Source organism: Nerophis lumbriciformis, linkage group LG27 (assembly GCF_033978685.3).
Source record: "Nerophis lumbriciformis linkage group LG27, RoL_Nlum_v2.1, whole genome shotgun sequence".
NCBI classification, from domain to species: domain Eukaryota; kingdom Metazoa; phylum Chordata; class Actinopteri; order Syngnathiformes; family Syngnathidae; genus Nerophis; species Nerophis lumbriciformis.
The window spans coordinates 8546056-8572500 of NC_084574.2; the positions used below are offsets into that span (position 1 = coordinate 8546056).

Consider the following 26445-nt stretch of genomic DNA (forward strand, 5'->3'; position numbering starts at 1 on the left):
TGATTTGATGACCTGAGTGCTTGTGTCAAGACTTGGACTATGGCTTGGTTTGTTCTCCCGAGGTGCAAGTGAATTGGACCAGATGTGGCGTGAAGGTGAATACATGATTTATTTAAACACTATAACTACAAAAATGTACAAACAAAAAGCGCGCACAGTGGCGGAGAAACGACTTGGCTATGAAAACAAATACTTGCACAAAGGCAGAAACTATGAACAACAAAAAATACTAACTGTGGCTTAATAAACAAAAACTTACTTGGCATGGAACCGGCATGAAAAAAGAGCAGCAAGGGTCATAAGGGTGTGGAGAGTGTGCAGAAGCATAAATGCGGGATGTCACCAGAAAGACAAACTGAAAACAATGAACTTAAATACTACAGACATGATTAACGAAAACAGGTGCGTGACTCAAAACGTGAAACAGGTGCGTGACGTGACAGGTGAAAACTAATGGGTTGCTATGGTGACAAACAAGAGTGCACATTGAGTCCAAACGTGGAACAGGTGAAACTAATGGGTAATCATGGACACAAGACAAGGGAGTGAAAAGCCAGAAACTAAAGAGTCCAATAACTAAACAAAACATGACTAAAACAAAACATGATCACACAGACATGACAGCTTGAAACTAGAATATCAACTGTTGCAAAGCTGTGTCATCAACACTCACAAGTAACAAACTACTTTTTAAAGTAATCATTTCTTACTTCAAGCATGAACAAAAACATCATGATGGCGAGCGCATATCATTATGTCAAGATAATTGCACTAGCATTTACTTCATTTAAGAATATTTTTCAACATATTGAGCAAAAAGGTCTCTTTTTTTTTCTACCAAGAAAAGTGCACTTGTTATTATTGAGAATATACTTATTTTAAGGTATTTTTGGGTTCATTGAGGTTAGCTAATTTTACTTGTTTTGGAAAGTCTCGACAAGCCAAATTTTCTTGTTCTATTGGCAGATAATTTTGCTTAGTTCAAATAAAATACCCCTCATTTTTGTATTTTTTTTCTCTTGTTTTTGAACACTGACTTTTTGCAGTGTTCTCTTTAATATTTCTTTCTTGGAAAGAGTTTTTCTAGAGATGTCCGATAATGGCTTTTTTTTGCCGATATCCGATATTCCCCAACTCTTAATTACCGATTCTGATATTAACCGATACCGATATATACAGTCGTGCACTGCAAAAAGTCAGTGTTCAAAAACAAGAAAAAAAAAATACAAAAATGAGGGGTATTTTATTTGAACTAAGCAAAATGATCTGCCAATAGTGTCAGGACGTGGACTGTGATGCAGCTTACTGCGAGGATTTCGCAGCTCGCTGTGAGGAATGTTTTCCCGTGATGCAAACAGACAGGACCGGACACGGCTTGCAGGTAAATACATGATTTAATTTATCTATACAAAAAAGGGTACAAACAAAAAGCTCTCACAGCGGAGGCACAAAACTTAACGCAGGGAACAAAACTAAGACTAAGAAAGAAACTATGGACATGAAACAAAACTACACTTACTGTGACGTGAAACGAGCATGAAACTATGGCATGGAATACAAGCATCAAACTGTCATGAAAAGAGCATGAAAAGAACATCAATAGAGCACGAACAGAGTCATCAGAGTAATGTCAGGAGTAAGAAATGAGCAATGTCGCCAGGCCGACTACCTGGCAACTACAGGCTTAAATAATATCTTCATGATTAAAAACAGGTGCGTGAGTCCAACACATGACAGGTGAAACTAATAAGTTGACATGGTGACCAAAACAAGGGAGCGTAAACAGGAACTAAAAGAGTCCAAAAACCAACAGAACATAACCAAACAAAACATGACCACAGAACATGACAAATAGAACAAGAAAATTCGGCTTGTCAAGACTTTCCAAAACAAGTAAAATTAGCTAACCTCAATGAACCCAAAAATACCTTAAAATAAGTATATTCTCACTAATAACAAGTGCACGTTTCTTGGTAGAAAAAAAGAGACCTTTTTGCTCAATATGTTGAAAAATATTCTTAAATGAAGTAAATGCTAGTGCCATTATCTTGACATAATGATATGCGCTCGCCATCATGATTTTTTTTCATGCTTGAAGTAAGAAATGATTACTTTAAAAAAGTAGTTTTATACTTGTGAGTGTTGATGACACAGCTTTGCAACAGTTGATATTCTAGTTTCAAGCATGTTTTACTCAATATAGCTCATCAAATCTCAGCAACTGTCATGACGGGGACTTTGAGGCAGCTTACTGCGAGGATTTCGAAGCTCGCTGCGAGGAATGTTCTCCCGTGGTGCAAATCGACTTGACTGGACAAGGCTTGCAGGTAAATACATGTTTAATCTTGACTATCAAAAGAACAAACAAAAGGCGCGCACAAGGCGGAGATACAAACTTAACGCAGGGAACAAAACTAACACAAAGACAGAAACTATGGACATGAAACCAAAAAAAACACTTACTGTGACGTGAAACGATCAGCATAGACTATGGTATCAAGGGTAAACAAGAGTATCAGGGGTATCATAAAGAGTAATGTCGCCAGGTCAACTACCTGGCAACTCCAGGCTTAAATAATAGTCTCTATGATTAACACAGGTGCGTGAGTCCAAATGAATCAGGTGAAACCAATGAGTTGTCATGGAAACCAAACAATGGAGCGTAAACAGGAACTAAAAAGAGTCTTAAACCAACAGAACATAACTAAACAAGACATGATCACAAAACATGACAGCAACAAGCTGCAATATCTTACTGAGATCATTTAGGACCAAAACCCTTAAAACAAGTAAAACACTAACATAAAATCTGCTTAATGAGAAGAATTATCTTATCAGACAGAAAATAAGCAAATATCACCCTTATTTGAGATATTTCATCTTACTTAGATTTCAGTTTTTGCAGTGTGGAATTAACACATTATTAAATAATGATAAATGGGTTGTACTTGTATAGCGCTTTTCTACCTTCAAGGTACTCAAAGCGCTTTGACACTACTTCCACATTTACCCATTCACACACACATTCACACACTGATGGAGGGAGCTGCCATGCAAGGCGCTAACCAGCACCCATCAGGAGCAAGGGTGAAGTGTCTTGCTCAGGACACAACGGACATGACGAGGTTGGTACTAGGTGGGGATTGAACCAGGGACCCTCGGATCGCGCACGGCCATTCTCCCACTGCGCCACGCCGTCCCTCGTTTTTATTATGCCTAATTTTGTTGTGATGCCCCGCTGGATGCATTAAACAATGTAACAAGGTTTTCCAAAATAAATCAACTCAAGTTATGGGAAAAAAATGCCAACATGGCACTGCCATATTTATTATTGAAGTCACAAAGTGCATTATTTTTTTTAACATGCCTCAAAACAGCAGCTTGGAATTTGGGACATGCTCTCCCTGAGAGAGCATGAGGAGGTTGAGGTGGGCGGGGTTTTGGGGTAGGGGGTAGCGGGGGGTGTATATTGTAGCGTCCCGGAAGAGTTAGTGCTGCAAGGGGTTCTGGGTATTTGTTCTGTTGTGTTTATGTTGTGTTACGGTGCGGATGTTCTCCCGAAATGTGTTTGTCATTCTTGTTTGGTGTGGGTTCACAGTCTGGCGCATATTTGTAACAGTGTTAAAGTTGTTTATACGGCCACCTTCAGTGTGACCTGTATGGCTGTTGACCAAGTATGCTTGCATTTACTTGTGTGTGTGAAAAGCTGTAGATATTATGTGATTGGGCCGGCACGCAAAGGCAGTGCCTTTAAGGTTTATTGGCGCTCTGTACTTCTCCCTACGTCCGTGTACACAGCGGCGTTTTAAAAAAGTCATACATTTTACTTTTAGAAACCGATACCGATAATTTCCGATATTACATTTTAAAGCATTTATCGGCAGTCCGATATTATCTGACATCTCTAGTTTTTTCCTTGCCTTTATTGCAAAACTGCTTCTTTTGAGGGCGCTTTTAAAGCTGTGGCTGAAAAAATAAATACAAATAAATCGTAACTTTACATCTTAAAACTCTGCAACAAGCCCTACAGATACAGACATGGTAGCTATAAGTTTGAGCATTTTTGTTTTGATTCCACGAGCATGATGTTACTGTTAATAGTGTAACGCTAGCAGTGTGGCTCACTTATTGATTGATTGATTGATTGAAACTTTTATTAGTAGTTTGCACAGTGCAGTACATATTCCGTACAATTGACCACTAAATGGTAACACCCCAATAAGTTTTTCAACTTGTTTAAGTCCACGTTAATCAATTCATGGTAACTTAACTATTAGGGCTGTGCATCTTTGGGCTTTTGGCAACATTGGGTGCCAGTTCTATGATTAACTGCACTCCTCCAGAACATGTTTCAACAGCGCTGATGAATTCCTATATCACTTGAAAAAGAAACCTGATTTTGTTTAGTAAAATTCTACTCAAACATTTAATAAAGTCAAATACAAATAAGGCGACAAACGAAGTATCCGACACTTCTCTTGTCTAAAGTAAATCTGTGCAGCAGATATAGATAATCTACATCAAAAATATGATTTGCTTGAGCAGCTGGACAGGACAGATAAAAAAATAAATAAATAAATAAATACATTAAAAAAAATAAAAATTAAATTAAATTAAAAAAAAAATTATATATATATATATATATATATATATATATATATATATATATATATATATATATATATATATATATATGTGTATTTTTTTAATGTATTTTTAATGTATTTTTTACTCCATATATATACATATATATATATATATATATATATATATATATATATATATATATATATATATATATATATATATATATATGAAAAAATACCAATACCAAATACCGATACCAATATTTTACCAATAAATTATTTAAATACTTTGATACTTTTCTAAATGGCATTATTGGCTTTATTTTAACAAAAAATCTTACAGTACATGAAACACATGTTTCTTTTTGCAATCTAGTCCTTAAATAAAATAGTGAACATACGAGACAACTTGTCTTTTAGTAGTAAGTAAACAAACAAAGGCTCCTAATTAGTCTGCTGACGTATGCAGTAACATATTGTGTCATTTTGGATGATACCACAAATTTGGGTATTGATCCGATACCAAGTAATTACAGGATCATGCATTGGTCATATTCAAAGAAGAAGAAGATGTTGTGATGCCAAAAAATATCGACGTAATCATAGTGGCATCGACCAGATACGCTACTGTACTTGGTATCATTACAGTGGATGTCAGGTGTAGATCCACCCATGGCATTTGTTTACATTGTGACGCCGGTGAGCTATTGTATCCTCTTACGGTGTGTAGTGAAGCATGTTTAGCTATTCCTCGTCCTGCAGTGATAACGACACTTGTAAGAAACGTACTTTATTTGTCGCCATGGAGACCAGGATTAGTGATTTAGAAGTAGCTAAAACACTGCAGACTGCGGCTGAACTTTGGCCATGCCTTAAAGCACTTTTTCCGGTGGGCGTTTCAGTGTTATAACTTCAAGCCAAAATGCGTCCATTCTCACTTTTTTGTCTACACACTGTGTCTGCTTGTAAGTACTCTGTGATTGTGCGCTGCCGAACATGCTCCTCTGCTCGTAAAACCACGTTTCCTCACCTCATTAACTCTCAGTCACAGCAGCAGACGGACGCTGTATTGAGAAAATAAAAGCAACATCACATAGTTTTCTGTATACTTTTAGTGTGGGGACAATATTGTCTCCATGTCTCTCATCTTCCACACACACACACACACACACACACACACACACACACACACACACACACACACACACACACACACACACACACACACACACACACACACACACGGATGGATGGAGACAACAACAAACAAGCCACACACAGGCACAAAGTATTGAAGCTGTATTGAGAAAACAAAAGCAACATCACATAGTTTTCTGTATACTTTTAGTGTGGGGACAATATTGTCCACACCTGTCTCCATCTAAACACAGCAGTGCGCTCTTAAATACACGGCGGGAAGCGAAGGGAAACGAGGTTAAACCAAGCACTTGGCTCCATTTACTCCGAGGGGAAATCTCCGCAGAGGCGGTATAGTACCGAATATGATTCATTAGTATCGCGGTACTATACTAATACCGGTAATATACCTGTAATAAACCCTAATATATATGCAGTACAAGCCAGAAGTTTGGACACACCTTCTCCTCATTCAATGCGTTTTCTTTATTTTCATGACTATTTACATTGTCACATGAAAACTATGAATGAACACATGTGGAGTTATGTACTTAACAAAAAATAGGTGAAATAACTGAAAACATGTTTTATATTCTAGTTTCTTTAAAATAGCCACCTTTTGCTTTGCTTTGCACACTCTTGGCATTCTCTTCATGAGCTTCAAGCACACCTGTGAAGTGCAAACCATTTCAAGGTGACTGACTACTTGAAGCTCATTTGACCCATGTGTGGTAGGCAGACGGCCAAAACTAAAAATAAGTTATATTTCAACTAGGATGTGGGCAGAGCACGGCGACACAAACTCTTAATAACTCAACTCCATGCATTCAATCTCACAGTTTGACAACTTTTGCCCCCTTTTGTCATCTTTCTGCAAAAGAAACACACATGCAATGTGCAGCGACAACACACACTAGCCTTTATCAATGTTTCTCATGTCTCTCATCTCACACACACACACACACACACACACACACACACACACCCACACACACACACACACAAATGGAGACAACAACAAACAAGCCACACACAGGCACAAAGAAACTTCAATATTTTTTGTCTCTTCCTTCATCTTTCTGCAAAAGAAACAACACACACACACACACACACACACACACACACACACACGGGGTGACAGATTCATCAAGGCGACATGGGCAGATTGTCAGTGACACTGTGGAGCCTGGCAGGGACCCTCCCTTCACCAGCTACACGAGTGGGCACAACCAAAAGCCAGTCAACCATGTAGGAGCCCTCGGCCAATTATATAAGACAGTGATGCACACACACACACACACACACACACACACACACACACACACACACACACACACACACACACACACACACACACACACACACACACACACACACACACACACACACACTTGTATTTGTTACCTACTTGAGACCTCCGAAAAATGACTAATCAAATCAACCAAAAATCCTGACTTTGGAGCAATGTTCACGGACTCTAGTATTTGGCTCTCTATTAGATGCAATGTATTTCAGTATTGGGACCATGATGTCGGTCCTAACTTGTTCACCGCTCCTCATATGGAAGCTACTTTTCCTTCTTGATGTCTCAAGAAGGGTGGAAATACAAGAACATACACACACACACACACACACACACACACACACACACACACACACACACACACACACACACACACACACACACACACACACACACTTGTATTTGTTACCTACTTGAGACCTCCAATAAATGCCTACCTCTTAAGAACCACACTTTCTAGATATATAAAGATGTGTATTTACAACATTAATAATATATACATACTATGCAAATATAAAAAAGCTTGCTGTGAAAAATTAATTGGAATTTCACAGAAAAAAGGTCAAAATTTCACAAGAAAAACTTAGAATTTTGGCAGTATTATAATAAAAGTCGTAATTTTACTCAACGCAAGTCAACATTTTACAAGAAAAACTGAAAAAGTGTGCAATGTTATGATAAAAGTTGGAGTTTTACTCGATAACAGTCACGATTTTGCAAGAAAAGCTTAACATTTTGGCAATTTTATGAAAAAGAGTCGTAATTTTACTCGACAAAAGTCACCATTTTATAAGAAAACTTTACAATTTTGGCAACATAATAATAATCAGAATGTCAGAAGTCAATTGTACTTAATAAATGTCACTATTTTACAAGAAAAACAAATAAATTGGCAAAATTGTGATACGTCAGAATTTTATATGACAAATGTCACCGTTGTGCATTAAAAAGTAATGATTTTACATAAAAAAGTAATAATTTATGAGAAAATATTGCAATATTACAGAAACAGAAAGAATATGAGAAATTGTTCCCAATTTTATAAGAAAAAAATTGACACATTGTGAGAAAAAGACTGCTTTTAGTTCATTTTTATTTATTTTTATTTTTAGTTTGCAATTGTTTTTTAATCTTCATTATTTACTTCAAGTTATTACAGTATGTCTCTATATACATATATTTTTTATTTTTTTTAAATATAAATTTTGGCCAAAAGGGGCGCATTTCAATGTCTTACACACTTGTTATTACATATGTTGACCAGAGGGGGAGCACTTCAAATTTTTTACACACACTTGTTATTTCATATGTTGACCAGAGGGGGAGCACTTTTAAAACCGACAGTCAATTTGAAAAATCCCTCCTTTTTGGGACCAACCTAATTTTGATAGATGTCACCAGCAGGGGTGCTAATGAGACATTCTCTATTAGATGCAATGTTATTGGGACCATGATTTATGCCATCACTTGTTCACACCTCCACATATGGAAGATACTTTTCCTTGTTGATGTCTCAAGAAGGGTAGAAATACAAGATCACACACACACACACACACACACACACACACACACACACACACACACACACACACACACGCTTGTATTTGTTACCTTCTTGAGACCTCCGAAAAATGACTAATCAATGCAACCAAAAATCCTGACTTTGGAGCAATGTTCACGGACTCTAGTATTTGGCTCTCTATTAGATGCAATGGTTTTCAGTATTGGGACCATGATTTCGGTCCTAACTTGTTCACCACTCCTCAAATGGAAGCTACTTTTCCTTGTTGATGTCTCAAGAAGGGTAGAAACACACACACACACACACACACACAAGCTTGTATTTGTTACCTTCTTGAGACCTCCGAAAAATGCCTAATCAAATCAACCAAAAATCCTGACTTTGGAGCAATGTTCACGGACTCTAGTATTTGGCTCTCTATTAGATGCAATGGTTTTCAGTATTGGGACCATGATTTTGGTCCTAACTTGTTCACCGCTCCTCATATGGAAGCTACTTTTCCTTGATGATGTCTCAAGAAGGGTAGAAACACAAGAACACACACACACACGCTTGTATTTGTTACCTTCTTGAGACCTCCGAAAAATGCCTAATCAAATCAACCAAAAATCCTGACTTTGGAGCAATGTTCACGGACTCTAGTATTTGGCTCTCTATTAAATGCAGTGGTTTTCAGTATTGGGACCATGATTTCCGTCCTAAATTGTTCACACACACACACACACACACACACACACACACACACACACACACACACACACACACACACACACACCCTGCCTACTTTGTGTGGACCCACGTTTGGTTAGCAGGTTGTGAGGGCCCCCCTTTCCACTATAGCGAGAATGATGAAAAAAATATACCTAGCACTAGATGGGAGTAGAGAGTTCCAACCTCACTTCAGAATGCAAAACACACAAAGTAAAAAAAATATTTTACTTCTGTAGTTGTGAGGACCGACCGCTGTTGCTAGGTAGATTTGACCGTACACACACATAGTAATAAGTTCTGTGAGTTGGCCCTGTTTAAGGACACACACACACAAACACACACATGCACACACACACGCGACAGCCTTGGGGAGTTGTGCTGTGCGGTGAAAGAAAAGCACAAGTCTGCATTTCATCTGCTTGTTAAACCTGAAGGTGGCGCTGCAGAACACACACTGAAGCAAAAATGAAGGGTACCTACGACGTCATTCCTGGTGTGCCGGCATCCCATTCGGAATATCGCAAGCGTCTTGCTTTCGAGACAAGGTAAGTGCTTTGTATGAGATTAGCGCGCACACACACACACACACACACACACACACACACACACACACACTGCAAATCCCAGAGAACTTCCTTTAATCTCATTGGCGGAGTGGACTTAGAGAGGCGGTGTCAGAGGCTCCTACCTTCTGGGACGGTACGTCGGTGGTGATGTGCTCCGCCTCCTCCATCTCCCCCATCTTCAGACGACTCACCACCACAGTTCCGGCGCCGCAGCCACCATCCGATGACCTGAAAGCGAAGACACGAGCACACTTTTAACGGGGGGGGGGAAACACAACTCTCTGTCGTACTTGTCATCGGTAAATGATTATTTGTATGGGTTGTGTTCCAAATGCTTTGGAAGACATTCCAGCATACAGGACACACTTTCTCATTCAACGTGTTCTCTTTATTTCCATGACTATTTACATTGTAGATTGTCACATCAAAACTATGAATGAACACATGTGGAGTTATGTACTTAACAAAAAAAGGTGAAATAGCCGATTTTATATTCTAGTTTCTTCAAAATAGCCACCCTTTGCTCCGAGAAGGGGAGTCCAAACTGTTGGCCTGTACTATATATATATATATATATATACATATATATATATATATATACATATATATATATATATATATACATATATATATATACATATATATATATATATATATGTATATATATATACATATATCAATCAATCAATCAATCTTTATTTATATAGCCCTAAATCACAAGTGTCTCAAAGGGCTGCACAAGCCACAACGACATCCTCGGTACAAAGCCCACATATATATATACATATATATATATACATATATATATATATATATATATATATATATATATATATATATATATATATATATATATATATATATATATATATATATATATATATATATATATATACATACACACATATATATACAGGACTGTCTTAGAAAATTAGAATATTGTGATAAAGTCCTTTATTTTCTGTAATGCAATTAAAAAAACAAAAATGTCATACATTCTGGATTCATTACACATCAACTGAAATATTGCCAGCCTTTTATTATTTTAATATTGCTGATTATGACACACAGCTTAAGAAAACTCAAAAATCCTATCTCAAAAAATTAGAATATTTCCTCAGACCAAGTAAAAAAAAAAAAAAGATTTATAACAGCAAAACAAAATCAAACATTTGAAAATGTCAATTAATGCACTCAGTACTTGGTTGGGAATCCTTTTGCACGGATTACTGCATCAATGCGGCGTGGCATGGAGGCAATCAGCTTGTGGTATTGCTGAGGTGTTATGGATGCCCAGGATGCTTCAATAGCGGCCTTTAGCTCATTTGCATTATTGGGTCTGGTGTCTTTCAGCATCTTCTTCACAATACCCCACAAATTCTATATGGGGTTCAAGTCAGGGGAGTTGGCAGGCTGATCGAGGACAGTAATGCCATGGTCAGTACACCAGTTACTGGTGGTTTTGGCACTGTGGGCAGGTGCCAGAACATGCTGGAAAATGAAATCATCATCTCCAGGATTCCCAGCCAAGTACTGAGTGCATTAATTGACAATTTCAAATGTTTGATTTTGTTTTGCTGTTATAAATCTTTATTTTTTACTTGGTTAAAATTTTTTGAGATAGGATTTTTGAGTTCTTAAGCTGTATGCCATAATCAGCAATATTAAAATAATAAAAGGCTTGCAATATTTCAGTTGATGTGCAATGAATCCAGAATGTATGACATTTTTGTTTTTTTAATTGCATTACTGAAAATAAAGAACTTTATCATAATATTCTATTTTTCTGAGACAGTCCTGTATATACATCCTTAAAGTTTTTTTTTTTCTCACTGGCACTCATCGAGGGCGGACGCTCCCCTTCCCTCTCCCTTATCTCTCCTGTTTGCTTCTTTGTCTTGTCTTAACTTTTTTGTTGCCTCTTTTTGCACTGCTCTCCAAATCTAAACATTGGAACTATTTAACTGTCCTCAAGGAAATTGACAAGATCTTGGGTTTGGGGGAACCTGCTTGTCGTCACAGAGCTTCGAGACTCTCCCGAAGGACAGTGCGGCGAAGACACTGAAACTCCCTTCTTGTCTCTCATGGACACACATGTTGTTGTCGACTTTGGACTTATCGGCTGCACAACATCAAGGCCGCGGAACAGAGACACACTGAAGGCTTACACACACACACACACACACACACACATTCATCCGCAAAAAAATATACGCCACACACATAACCCACACCCAATCCAACGCCCTTGACGCAAATCCCATAGGGGTGATGGAAGGATGGGCAACGCCTGAGAGCTGCAGCCTACCACCATGGCCCCCCACTCCCTCTTCTCTGTTGCTAGATATCTCGAGATGTACGTTGTAATATGTATATGTACTTTGCTATGGAGGTTGTTTCCCACCTCCTCTAGATTGTATTTTTTTACTCATTCTTCCCCAGCATTTACCTTTATCCTATCTTTTACGGGGCGCCTTGTACCAGCGTTCCTGTTCTGTAACCCTGTTTGTTTGTCTAATCTTGAACGGGTTTGTGCTGAAAACAAAGTTTTGTTGTACTTGTGCAATGACAATAAAGACCTATCCTATCCTATCCTAAATGGTTAATGTCTTATACGCAATTACTTGATAAGTCCCAGATGGTTTCCCTACAGAAATGTTTTGCCTAATGTTACCCGTGGTTTTAAACCGATCTTACACACATGTAGGGATGGGTACCGAAGCTGGCACAGATCCTACCGGGCACGATTCAGTTCAGCTCAGTTCCAGTTTATATGGAACATGCATACGATACAAAGTAATGCATCACATATTTCCAGTTGTTTCATTACAGCACGTTCGAAAAGGAGTAGGAAGAAGCTGAGCTTATTTAATCCTACCCCTTTTTCATACCATAGCAATTTTATCCCATTTCCTTGTTCTCTGTTACAGAACAATGAACAAATAAATAATATACCTTAGTAAGTAAACAAATATTAACTTGTAGTTTGAACAGTCTCTTAAACTGAATCATATTGGTGCTTTCGGGAGTCCAAAACTAACAGAACCTGACTAAACAAAACATGATCCGGGTCACAGATCATGACAGAATGCGGAAATAGTGTCAAAGCGCTTTGAGTACCTTGAAGGTAGAAAAGCGCTATACAAGTTAGGGATGTCCCGATCCAGGTTTTTGCACTTCCGATCCGATACCGATATTGTTTTTGCACTTCCGATCCGATACCGATACTGGCCTATCCGAGCATGTATTAAAGTTTAAAGTTATTTAGCCTACTTAGTTGTCAGAATCATGTTGAAAAGGGTTTTAGTACTCTTGATAACAACTAGCCAGCTGAATTAGGGGAGTTTGAATAATACACAATGGTTGGTAACAAGAAACTGACCTGTTTATTCAAGGATAAACACAAAATAGACAAAATTATACATGACAAACAGAAATGGCATCATTGAACTAGGGCTGGGCGATATGGCCTTTTTTAAATATTGCGATATTTTAAGGCCATATTGCGATACACAATATATATCTCGATATTTTGCCTTAGCCTTGAATGAACACTTGATGCATATAATCACAGCAGTATGATGATTCTATGTGTTTTGATTGATTGATTGAGACTTTTATTAGTAGGTTGCACAGTGAAGTACATATTCCGTACAATTGACCACTAAATGGTAACACCCCAATAAGTTTTTCAACTTGTTTAAGTCGGGGTCCACTTAAATTGATTCATGATACAGATATATACTATCAGATATATACTATCATCATAATACAGTCATCACACAAGATAATCACATTGAATTATTTACATTATTTATAATCCAGGGTGTGGAGGGGGGCGCCGGATGTAAGTGTCAAAAAGACTAGAAGAATAAATCTAAAGTTAAAATATAGGGTAGAAATGCACCCATTTGCAGGAAATGTAGTCTTGATTTTCAACATTTTCTTTCAAGGCTTGCATGTCTACATTAAAACATTCTTCTTCATACTGCATTAATATATGCTACTTTTAAACTTTCATGCAGAGAAGGAAATCACAACAAAAAAAATCACTAATTTTTTCATACGGTGTTGATCTGGAAATGTTTGCCTCGGCATTTTGATGGTGTGGACGTGTGGGACCGAATGGAGATAAGCGTCTCGATAGACGTTATTTTTGAACAATGATGACGAAAACTGTTTTCTCTGTCGTGTCCGTGTGTCGAAAATTGTTATGCGCTTATTTTTTTATTTGATTTTGTGCGTGGCATATAATTGCTATGCGCAGAGGACGTTTAAACAGTGCGCAATTGCACAAGCGCGCACCTTAGAGAGAACGTTGGTCACACGGCTGCGCTAGCATCACAGCTAACGTTAGCCATGCTGCTACCTCTCTGCTCGGGGAGGGCGTATACGTATGTGACGTATGACGTGACAGTATGTGACGTATGACGTGACAGTATTTGACGTATGTAAGAAGGTGCGCTTGCTGTCTGTGAGAGGGAGACACAGGAAAGAGTGAGAAGAGCCTGTCGTGTAATGCCAGCAGCTAAAAGCAACTGCGTGAGAATCCACAGACCTGTGGATGTGTTGAAGGTGTGCTGGAAAATGCGGAACAGAAATTAGGGAACAGCAGAAAAGTGGAATGTACTATTTAAATAGGTGCGTTGGAAAACACGGAGCAGAGTTTTTTATTTTTAACTGGATCTGGATCGGCATTTTCCCATGCCTTGCCGATACGCATTTTTTTTGCAAATATCGGCGGCCGATCCGATCCAAATATCGGATCGGGACATGCCTAATACAAGTATAACCCATTTACCATTTACATTCTTAAAGCACCTCTTCCGGAGGGTTTCAGTGTTATAACTTCACCTTTATCGTTAGGTTTTAAGCCAAAATGCGTCCATTCTCCCTTTTCTGTCTACACACTGTGTCTGCTTGATTGTGCGCTGCCGAACATGCTCCTATGCTCGTAAAACCGGTGCTTTTTAGAGGTGGTATAGTACCGAATATGATTCATTAGCATCGCGGTACTATACCAGTACCGGTATGCCGTACAACCCTACCGTGGACCCACTAAAATGGCTACCTGTGGGTCCCGGGGACTCGCTACAGTGAAAAGCTAAGTGCAGTCCAAAGGAAAAGTGAGGTAATGAAGTCCTGGACATCTGTTGTGCACGGTAACTCCTGTTTGCCCCATTGCTTTTGCAGAGAATGCTTGATGCATTATTAATTAATAGACTAAAACTTGGTGATGGTGAAGAGTCTGCGTCCTCCGTAGGGAAGCTAATGGTGCTGAGGCAGGGCGTGCGCTCCATAAATGACCGTCTAATAAGCCTACGATGTGCTCTGACGGGCACCAAATTGATACTACGCTTTTCATATCAGCCCCCCCATCCCCATTCCTAGAGTCCTGATTGAGACGCTGATAGAAAATCTATGGTACCGGCGCCGAATCCGATTGCTGCGGGATAAAGAAAAATGGTCCCCGGGTGTCTCTCGGCCGACAGGAGCATTCCTAATGTGTCCACTCCGGCCTGAGGAAGTATTGGACGTGGATGTGTTCCAGCGGGTGATCACGCAAGACAGGTGCGAGGGAGGGGGGCGAGGAGCAAGGGGGATGGACGACAAGAAAAAAAAAGGGAAAGGATGGGGATGGAGCCAAGAAAATATGCTCTTAAAACTAATCCATTTTGGCCGGCTGGAGGGGGGAAAATCATACTGCACCCGTGAGACCGGGGCAGAATAAACGACGAGGGGAGGGACGTGTTGGGGGAGCATTGAGGGGTGGATGTTTACGAAAAAGAGACTTTTGTTACAACCTTTTGAGAATCTAAATTGACACATGTGAATAACATAAATACAGTCTATTATACAGCATTATTCACATGTGAATAATATAAATACTGTATTATACAGCATTATTCACAAGTGAATAATATAAATACAGTCTATTATACAGCATTATTCACATGTGAATAACATAAATACAGTCTATTATACAGCATTATTCACATGTGAATAACATAAACACAGTCTATTATACAGCATTATTCACATGTGAATAATATAAATACAGTCTATTATACAGCATAATTCACATGTGAATAACAAACACAGTCTATTATACAGCATAATTCACATGTGAATAACATAAATACAGTCTATTATACAGCATAATTCACAAGTGAATAACATAAACACAGTCTATTATACAGCATTATTCACATGTGAATAATATAAATACAGTCTATTATACAGCATTATTCACATGTGAATAATATAAATACTGTATTATACAGCATTTTTCACATGTGAATAACAAACAGTCTATTAAACATCATAATTCACATGAGAATAACATACAGTCTGTTATACAGCATTATTCACATGTGAATAACAAACACAGTCTATTATACAGCATTATTCACATGTGAATAACATAAACAGTCTATTATACAGCATAATTCACATGTGAATAACATAAACAGTCTATTATACAGCATAATTCACATGTGAATAACATAAACACAGTCTATTATACAGCATTATTCACATGTGAATAATATAAATACAGTCTATTATACAGCATAATTCACATGTGAAGAACATAAATACAGTCTATTATACAGCATAATTCACATGTGAATAACATAAACACCGTCTATTATACAGCATAATTCACATATGAATAATATAAATACAGTCTATTATACAGCACAATTCACATGTGAATAACATAAACACAGTATTATACAGCATTATTCACATGTGAATAATATAAATACTGTATTATACAGCATTATTCACAAGTGAATAATATAAATACAGTCGATTATACAGCATTATTCACATGTGAATAGTATAAATACTGTATTATACAGCATTATTCACATGTGAATAATATAAATACAGTCTATTATACAGCATAATTCACATGTGAATAACATAAACAGTCTATTATACAGCATTATTCACATGTAAATAACAAACACAGTCTATTATACAGCATAATTCACATGTGAATAACATAAACACAGTCTATTATACAGCATAATTCACATGTGAATAATATAAACAGTCTATTATACAGCATTATTCACATGTGAATAATATAAATACAGTCTATTATACAGCATAATTCACATGTGAATAATATAAATACCGTCTATTATACAGCACAATTCACATGTGAATAACAAACACAGTCTATTATACAGCATTATTCACATGTGAAAAATATAAATACAGTCTATTATACAGCATTATTCACATGTAAATAACAAACACAGTCTATTATACAGCATAATTCACATGTGAATAACATAAACAGTCTATTATACAGCATAATTCACATGTGAATAACATAAACACAGTCTATTATACAGCATTATTCACATGTTAATAATATAAATACAGTCTATTATACAGCATAATTCACATGTGAATAATATAAACACAGTCTATTATACAGCATTATTCACATGTGAATAACATAAACACAGTCTATTATACATTTAAGTACAGTCAAAAAGGAACATATGCATTATACGGTATGAAGGACTTCCTGTGTCGTTTCGTGTTGTATTTCTGAATTTTTGGGGAGTTTATTTCCAGACTTTCAATTGTCTTCAATGTTCCTAAAAAACGTGAGAACCCTCAGTTTCTCTGAACAAACTAACGGCGTGTGCTTCATGAATCTAATCAGCATCCCTCGCCAGCCACCTGTCGCGTTGTTTACTCTTTCAGCATCGCCGCCCCTCCCTTCCCCTCCCATAGTTTGTAAAACCGCCGTGTGGAAAAGTCACCCTGACTTTGAAGAAACGCCGCCATGCACATCTTGCAGGAGACGCCAGATTAACATTCAAGGCTCGCTCTCCCATCGCAAAAAAACCCCTGCTGAGGTTTTTAGACGTCTCAATCCTCTAACGCCGGCTTGTTCTGATTTGGAGCCAAACATCAACTCAAAAAAACATCTGCTCGCTAATTAAACTCCCGAGCAGCTTGTTCAGCGTGGCCAATATGATTTGATTCAGCCCGTCTTTAATGTGACACAATAAAAGACTGGAAATATATATATAAAAATATATATAAAGATGTGTTAATAACCTCATAGAACGTCTGCTCTGGTGTGGCAATGTGATTGAGCTCAGTTTAAAGGTTCCAATAAATGTCTACTTCACTTGCTCCTTGGCTGTGGGACAAGAAACACTCCGAACAAGTGGAGGATAATTATTCATATTTCTGTCATGTCGCCGCACATGTTACCAGCTTTTTGGACCAATGAGCGACCGGCACTCAAATATTTTTACTCGGGGGGCCACATTGAGAGAAAAAATGTGTCTGGGGGGCCAAGGTGTATGTGTGTATAAATGATATATACACATTTAGCTGTAAAAATCTACTGTACAGTATGTGTGTTTGGGTCCCTTTTTTTCAGGAACACTAATACCAAGAGTCACAATGTCCCATAGAGTTCTAAAAACGTTATGACAGATAACTTCAAAAAAGGGAATGGAATTTTTTCAGGTTTTTTACTTAATGGGACACCCAAAATGTACTTTAAAATAAAAAAAGTGGGATTTACAATATTAACTATGAACAATAAAATACTGAATATTAACAACATATGAACGTCACAACTCTTTTACGTGGGATTTACAATATTAACTATGAACAATAAAACACTGAATATTAACAACATATGAACGTCACACCTCTTTTACGTGGGATTTACAATATTAACTATGAACAATAAAACATTGAATATTAACAACATATGAACATTGCTCCTCTTTTATGTGGGATTTATAATATTAACTATGAACAATAAAACACTGAATATTAACATATGAACGTCACACCTCTTTTACGTGGAATTTACAAAATAACTATGAACAATTATTTATTTATATTATTTAACAATAAAACACTGAATATTAACAACATATTGGGCGGCATGGCGTAGTGGGTAGAGCAACCGTGCCAGAAACCTGAGGGTTGCAGGTTCGCTCCCCGCCTCTTACCATCCAAAAAAGTCGCTGCCGTTGTGTCCTTGGGCGGGACACTTCAATCAATCAATCAATCTTTATTTATATAGCCCTAAATCACAAGTGTCTCAAAGGGCTGCACAAGCCACAACGACATCCTCGGTACAAAGCCCACATAAGGGCAAGGAAAAACTCACCCCAGTGGGACGTCGATGTGAATGACTATGAGAAACCTTGGAGAGGACTGCATATGTGGGTAACCCCCCCCCTCTAGGGGAGACCGAAAGCAATGGATGTCGAGTGGTTTCAAAGTTCACCCTTTGCCCCCGGTGCCACTCACACCGGTGAATGGAATGATGAATGACAGGTGGTGGTCGGAGGGGCCGTTGGCGCAAATTGCAGCCACGCTTCCGTCAGTCTACCCCAGGGCAGCTGTGGCTATGAAAGTAGCTTACCACCACCAGGTGTGAATGAATGATGGGTTCTACATGTAAAACGACTTTGGGTACTTAGAAAAGCGCTATATAAATCCCAGTTATTATTATTATTATATGAACGTCACCTCTTTTACGTGGAATTTACAATATTAACTATGAACAATAAAACACTGAATATTAACAACATTATGAACGTCACACCTCTTTTACGTGGAATTTACAATATTAACTATGAACAATAAAACACTGAATATTAACAACATATGAACGTCACACCTCTTTTACGTGGAATTTACAATATTAACTATGAACAATAAAACACTGAATATTAACAACATATGAACGTCACACCTCTTTTACGTGGGATTTACAATATTAACTATGAACAATAAAACACTGAATATTAACAACATATGAATGTCACACCTCTTTTACGTGGAATTTACAATATTAACTATGAACAATAAAACACTGAATATTAACAACATATGAACTTCACTCCTCTTTTATGTGGGATTTACAATATTAACTATGAACAATAAAACACTGAATATTAACAACATATGAACGTCACTCCTCTTTTACGTGGGATTTACAATATTAACTATGAACAATAAAACACTGAATATTACCAACATTATGAACGTCACACCTCTTTTACGTGGGATTTACAATATCAACTATGAACAATAAAACACTGAATATTAACAACATATGAACGTCACACCTCTTTTACGTGGAATTTACAATATTAACTATGAACAGTAAAACACTGAGTATTAACAACATATGGACGTCACACCTCTTTTACGTGGAATTTACAATATTAACTATGAACAATAAAACACTGAATATTAACAACATATGAACAATTGAACATCGCTCCTCTTTTACGTGGAATTTACAATATTAACTATGAACAATAAAACACTGAATATTAACAACATATGAACGTCAGACCTCTTTTACGTGGGATTTACAATATTAACTATGAACAATAAAACACTGAATATTTACAACATGAACGTCAGATCTCTTTTACGTGGGATTTACAATATTAACTATGAACAATAAAACACTGAATATTAACATTATGAACATCACTCCTGTTTTACGTGGGATTTACAATATTAACTATGAACAATAAAACACTGAATATTAACAACATTATGAATGTCACACCTCTTTTACGTGGAATTTACAATATTAACTATGAACAATAAAACACTGAATATTAACAACATTATGAACGTCACACCTCTTTTACGTGGAATTTACAATATTAACTATGAACAATAAAACACTGAATATTAACAACATTATGAATGTCACACCTCTTTTACGTGGAATTTACAATATTAACTATGAACAATAAAACACTGAATATTAACAACATTATGAACGTCACACCTCTTTTACGTGGGATTTACAATATCAACTATGAACAATAAAACACTGAATAGTAACATTATGAACGTCACTCCTCTTTTACGTGGAATTTACAATATTAACTATGAACAATAAAACACTGAATATTAACAACATTATGAACGTCACTCCTCTTTTACGTGGAATTTACAATATTAACTATGAACAATAAAACACTGAATATTAACAACATTATGAATGTCACACCTCTTTTATGTGGGATTTACAATATTAACTATGAGCAATAAAACACTGAATATTAACAACATATGAACGTCGCTCCTCTTTTACGTGGAATTTACAATATTAACTATGAACAATAAAACACTGAATATTAACAACATTATGAATGTCACCTCTTTTACGTGGAATTTACAATATTAACTATGAACAATAAAACACTGAATATTAACAACATTATGAACGTCACTCCTCTTTTACGTGGAATTTACAATATTAACTATGAACAATAAAACACTGAATATTAACAACATTATGAACGTCACACCTCTTTTACGTGGAATTTACAATATCAACTATGAACAATAAAACACTGAATATTAACAACATTATGAACGTCGCTTCTCTTTTACGTGGCATTTACAATATTAACTATGAACAATAAAACACTGAATACTAACAACATTATGAATGTCACACCTCTTTTACGTGGCATTTACAATATTAACTATGAACAATAAAACACTGAATATTAACAACATATGAACGTCACACCTCTTACGTGGGATTTACAATATTAACTATGAACAATAAAACACTGAATATTAACATATGAACGTCGCTCCTCCATAGACATCTTTTAGAACACAACAAAAAACAGCAAAGTATGAAAGCAAAGTATAATAAACACCTACAATATGATACATTATCACTTTTATGCAGACATTTGTTGTAAAAATCTGCTTCCGCATCTATTCCTGACACATGTGCTTGGGGCCGGCTGCTCTGAAAACAAACCCCGCACACTCTGCTTTGTTCCTTGTCTGAGCTGCTGTGACGTAGATTATCGTAATAACTGGTAAAACACTCAAAAGTGCAGATGTCAACCATTGAAATACTTTCTAGTTTAAGATTTAGGGTCATTTAAAAACAGCACTGCACGTCATAATGTGCAGTTTTGATGTTAAAGGTCTAAAAAAATGCTTGTTTTTTTTCCTGGTCTCAATCTGAAGGGATTTCAAAGGGAAAAACGTTTTTCGATACAAAAAAAAAACTGTTTAAAATGTAGTCAAGAAGCTCGCAAATCAATATCTCAGCCATCAGAAAGTTTTTGCTTTTTACCTCAGCTCAATATTACCATGGCCTCAAGGCGGTCCCCTTGGTCGGACTCGGATTAGAAGTTTGACTAAGTCTTTCCGTGTGACACGAGTGAACCCTCTTTATTGGACTTTCCAACATCCCGTCCCGCTTGTCGCTCGACTGTCAAGCACTGGTTGGTAAAATGCTGAATTATTTCATAGACGACAAGAGAGAGTCACATTTTTAACTAGAAGGGCACTCGGCCAAGGCCGAGCAATCTAAAAGATGTCAGCATGACGTGTCGGGCCCTGTAGGTGGCGCTCATGTGTGACACCAAGCGGGCAAAAACTGAAATGTAAGCAAAACCTAATAAATGTACATCAAAGTCAAGGTTAAAAAATGCCAAAAAGGATACTTTTATTACAATGTGTACAAAACCCAAAAGCAGTGAAGTTGTCACGTTGTGTAAATGGTAAATAAAAACAGAATACAATGATTTGCAAATCCTTTTCAACTTATATTCAATTGAATAGACTGCAAAGACAAGATATTTAACGTTCAAACTGGAAAACTTTGTTATTTTTTGCAAATATTAGCTCATTTGGAATTTAATGCAAAAAAGCTGGCACAAGTGGCAAAAAAGACTGAGAAAGTTGAGGAATGCTCATCCAAACACTTTTTTGGAACATCCCACAGGTGAACAGGCTAATTGGGAACAGGTGGGTGCCATGATTGGGTATAAGACCATGAAATACTCAGTCATTCACAAACAAGGATGGGGCGAGGGTCACCACTTTGTCAACAAATGCGTGAGCAAATTGTCCAACAGTTTAAGAACAACATTTCTCAACCTGCTATTGCAAGGAATTTAGGGATTTCACCATCTACGCTCCGTAATATCATCAAAAGTTTCAGAGAATCTGGAGAAATCACTGCACGTAAGCAATGACATTACGGGCCTTCGATCCCTCAGGCGGTACTGCATCAAAAAGCAACATCAGTGTGTAAAGGATATCACCACATGGGCTCAGGAACACTTCAGAAACCCACTGTCAGTAACTACAGTTGGTCGCTACATCTGTAAGTGCAAGTTAAAGCGAAAGCCATTTATCAACAACACCCAGAAACGCTGCCGGCTTCGCTGGGCCTGAGCTCATCTAACATGGACTGATGCAAAGTGGAAAAGTGTTCTGTGGTCTGACAAGTCCACATTTCAAATTTTTTTTGGAAACTGTGGAAGACTACAGTATTACACTAAATTACAGCAAAAGGCTAAGACATTTTCTTCAGCTATCTTAGCATATATTGACATACGTTGTGTAGGTTTCAAAATGTATCAAAGTGACACCACAACCTTGCATCCGTCAATTGATCAGTATGCCCCTGATCTAACAGGTTGTCTTTCTCGCCGGTCCCACTTTACTATTCAAAAAAATTAACGGTGCATTCAGGCGTTGGGTGAAATGCAGGACAAAAGAAGCTCCGACACAAAACAACATAGCCTGAAACTGCGGAGGAAGGGGCGTGGCCCGCAGAGGAAAATAATAGAACAGATGATTGGGATGCGGCACATACAGGGGAGGCTGGAGCTCTGCAGTGGAGCACAGGAGGGATGTAGAGGATGGGATTCTTGACCCATATAAAGCTGCATGCTAAATATAGCGCAGGACAGATGTTGGGACGCGGGAACGGCGCTTATATTGCCGAGCTTTCCCAGCGTTATCAGGCCAGACAGCTCCGTTTTTGTTTTGTCTGACCACAGAACTTTCCTCCAGAAGGTCTTGTCTTTGTCCATGTGGTGTCAGACGAAACAAAGATGGAGCTGTTTGGCCACAATACCCAGCAATATGTTTGGAGGGGAAAAGGCGAGGCCTTTAATCCCAGGAACACCATACCAACTGTCAAGCATGGTGGTGGTAGTATTATGCTCTGGGCCTGTATTGCTGTCAATGGAACTGGTGCTTTACAGAGACTAAATGGGACAATGAAAAAGGAGGATTACCTCCAAATTCTTCAGGACAAGCTAAAATCATCAGCCCGGAGGTTGGGTCTTGGGCGCAGTTGGGTGTTCCAACAGGACAAAGACCCCAAACACACGTCAAAAGTGGTAAAGGAATGGCTAGAATGAAGGTTTTAGAATGGCCTTCCCAAAGTCCTGACTTAAATGTGTGGACAATGCTGAAGAAACAAGTCCATGTCAGAAAACTGTCAGAATAATTGCATCTAAGTTATCCCAAAACTTTGTGTTACATTGAGTTCAGCTGCGCCCTGCGAGAGGACACAAGCTCTCTTTGATCCTACCAAGCAAAAGGCTTGTAAAACTCCACTGTGTAGGATGGGGAGCGACATGAGGGTGTCAGTTTCTTTGATGTATTGTAATCCGGGGCCGGTACATTCCAGAGACGATAAAGTACCGAAAATGATTCATTAGTATCGCAGTACTATACTATATATAATATATATAATAATATCAGTGACGTGCAGTCACTAGAGGCAGGTGAGGCGGGGCCTCACCTGCCATCATGGAAAGAAAAAAAATGTAAAAATAATTTTTTTTTATTAAATTGTTATATGTATCCAGTGATTATACTATAACGTTATTTTCCATTTAACTTCACCCGTTTTAGATTATTTTTTATTTAAAATCGCTGAATTTTCACATTTGCCATTCAAATACTGAGAAGAGACGGTGCGGTGAACAGCAGCCACTTGAGGCACGTCACTCAGTGCCTCACCATGGATTGCGGACTCGGCTAACTGCTGGCCTGCTGTGCAGTGAGACCGTATTGCTAAATGAATTATATTATACATTTCCATAGTTTAGTTAGCTGAGGTATATAATGTACAGTGTATTTTGTCAACAACTGTATGTGTGTAACGTATTTCTTGTGCTGAGCGATCATAAAACGGCTGCAAAAGACGCACTGGCTGAGGCTCCAGTAATCCCGCCTCCTGCACCCCCGCCGTAGAATTTGCACCCCCTGACCGGAGTGTTATATCAACTAAAGCCCACACTTAAACTTTCCACGTGCAAGATTAAATCTATTTAAAAAAGTTATTTCATAAGAAGCCAAAAAGTGCAAAAATAATAATGTTCGTGTTGGAGGAGTTGTGAATGACTGCAGGGCCACAACATTAGGTACACCTGCAGACTGCAGGTGTACCTAATTCACAACTCCTCCAACACGAACATTATTGTTTTTGCACTTTTTGGCTTCTTATTAAATAACTTTTGTAACCTATTTTTATGGGCTTTCCTCTTTGTGATGTTAAGTTCCTGTTATGCGCTGTTATACAGTACATGCCTTGAGCTCTTATTTTGAAGGCGCTAAGAGCGGAAGTGATGACATGTTGTAGTGGAGCGGAGGTTTTTGAAAGAAGGTAAATAAAGTGGTCCTCGTGTGAACTGGAGCCTCCGTGTTTGTTATTTTGTAGTTTCATACAGTATAGGCGACATTTATAAACCCTCAGTTACACTTTTTTAAATAGATTCAATCTTGCACGTGGAAAGTTTAAGTGAGGGCTTTGGTTGATATAACACTCTCGTCAGGGGGTGCATTAATCCAGCACAACAGCGGCTCATGGACTTATTTTATAAGTAAAGGTAAGACCATAATAACGTTTTTTTTAATTAAATGTGCCTTTTTGTGTGCTACAGTTTGTATGTGTAAAGTTAAAGTTAAGTTAAAGTACCAATGATTGTCACACACACACTCGGTGTAATGAAATTTGTCCTCTGCATTTGACCCATCCCCTTGATCACCCCCTGGGAGGTGAGGGGAGCAGTGGGCAGCAGCGGCGCCGCGCCCGGGAATAATCTTTGGTGATTTAATAACCCCCAATTCCAACCCTTGATGCTGAGTGCCAAGCAGGGAAGAATGCTGGTATGAGCTTTTAAACATAACCCGTTAACTGCTGCCAATCAAATGGTGAATAAGAAAGTCTTTAGGGTTCATATGTTTGTAAATCTGACTGTGATGAAGTCAGTGCCTCACCAGTCATCAACCTCACCGCACGTCACTGATATATACAGGTAAAAGCCAGTAAATTAGAATATTTTGAAAAACTTGATTTATTTCAGTAATTTCATTCAAAAGGTGTAACTTGTACATTATATTTATTCATTGCACACAGACTGATGCATTCAAATGTTTATTTCATTTAGTTTTGATGATTTGAAGTGGCAACAAATGAAAATCCAAAATTCCGTGTGTCACAAAATTAGAATATTACTTAAGGCTAATACAAAAAAGGGATTTTTAGAAATGTTGGCCAACTGAAAAGTATGAAAATGAAAAATATGAGCATGTACAATACTCAATACTTGGTTGGAGCTCCTTTTGCCTCAATTACTGCGTTAATGCGGCGTGGCATGGAGTCGATGAGTTTCTGACACTGCTCAGGTGTTATGAGAGCCCAGGTTGCTCTGATAGTGGCCTTCAACTCTTCTGCGTTTTTGGGTCTGGCATTCTGCATCTTTCTTTTCACAATACCCCACAGATTTTCTATGGGGCTAAGGTCAG

The 26445-nt window shown here is 37.7% G+C and overlaps 1 protein-coding gene across 5 annotated transcripts in view; it reads right to left on the reverse strand.

Moving 5' to 3' along the window:
• The window catches only part of inpp4b (inositol polyphosphate-4-phosphatase type II B), a 621310-nt gene that overhangs the window by 223223 nt on the left and 371642 nt on the right, over positions 1 to 26445 (reverse strand). For all 5 annotated transcript variants that reach the window (XM_061922950.1, XM_061922949.2, XM_061922951.2 and 2 more), the window contains one exon: positions 9948 to 10053. In XM_061922950.1, the coding sequence (XP_061778934.1) occupies positions 9948 to 10053 (106 nt within the window). The remainder of the gene's footprint in view (positions 1 to 9947; positions 10054 to 26445) is intronic.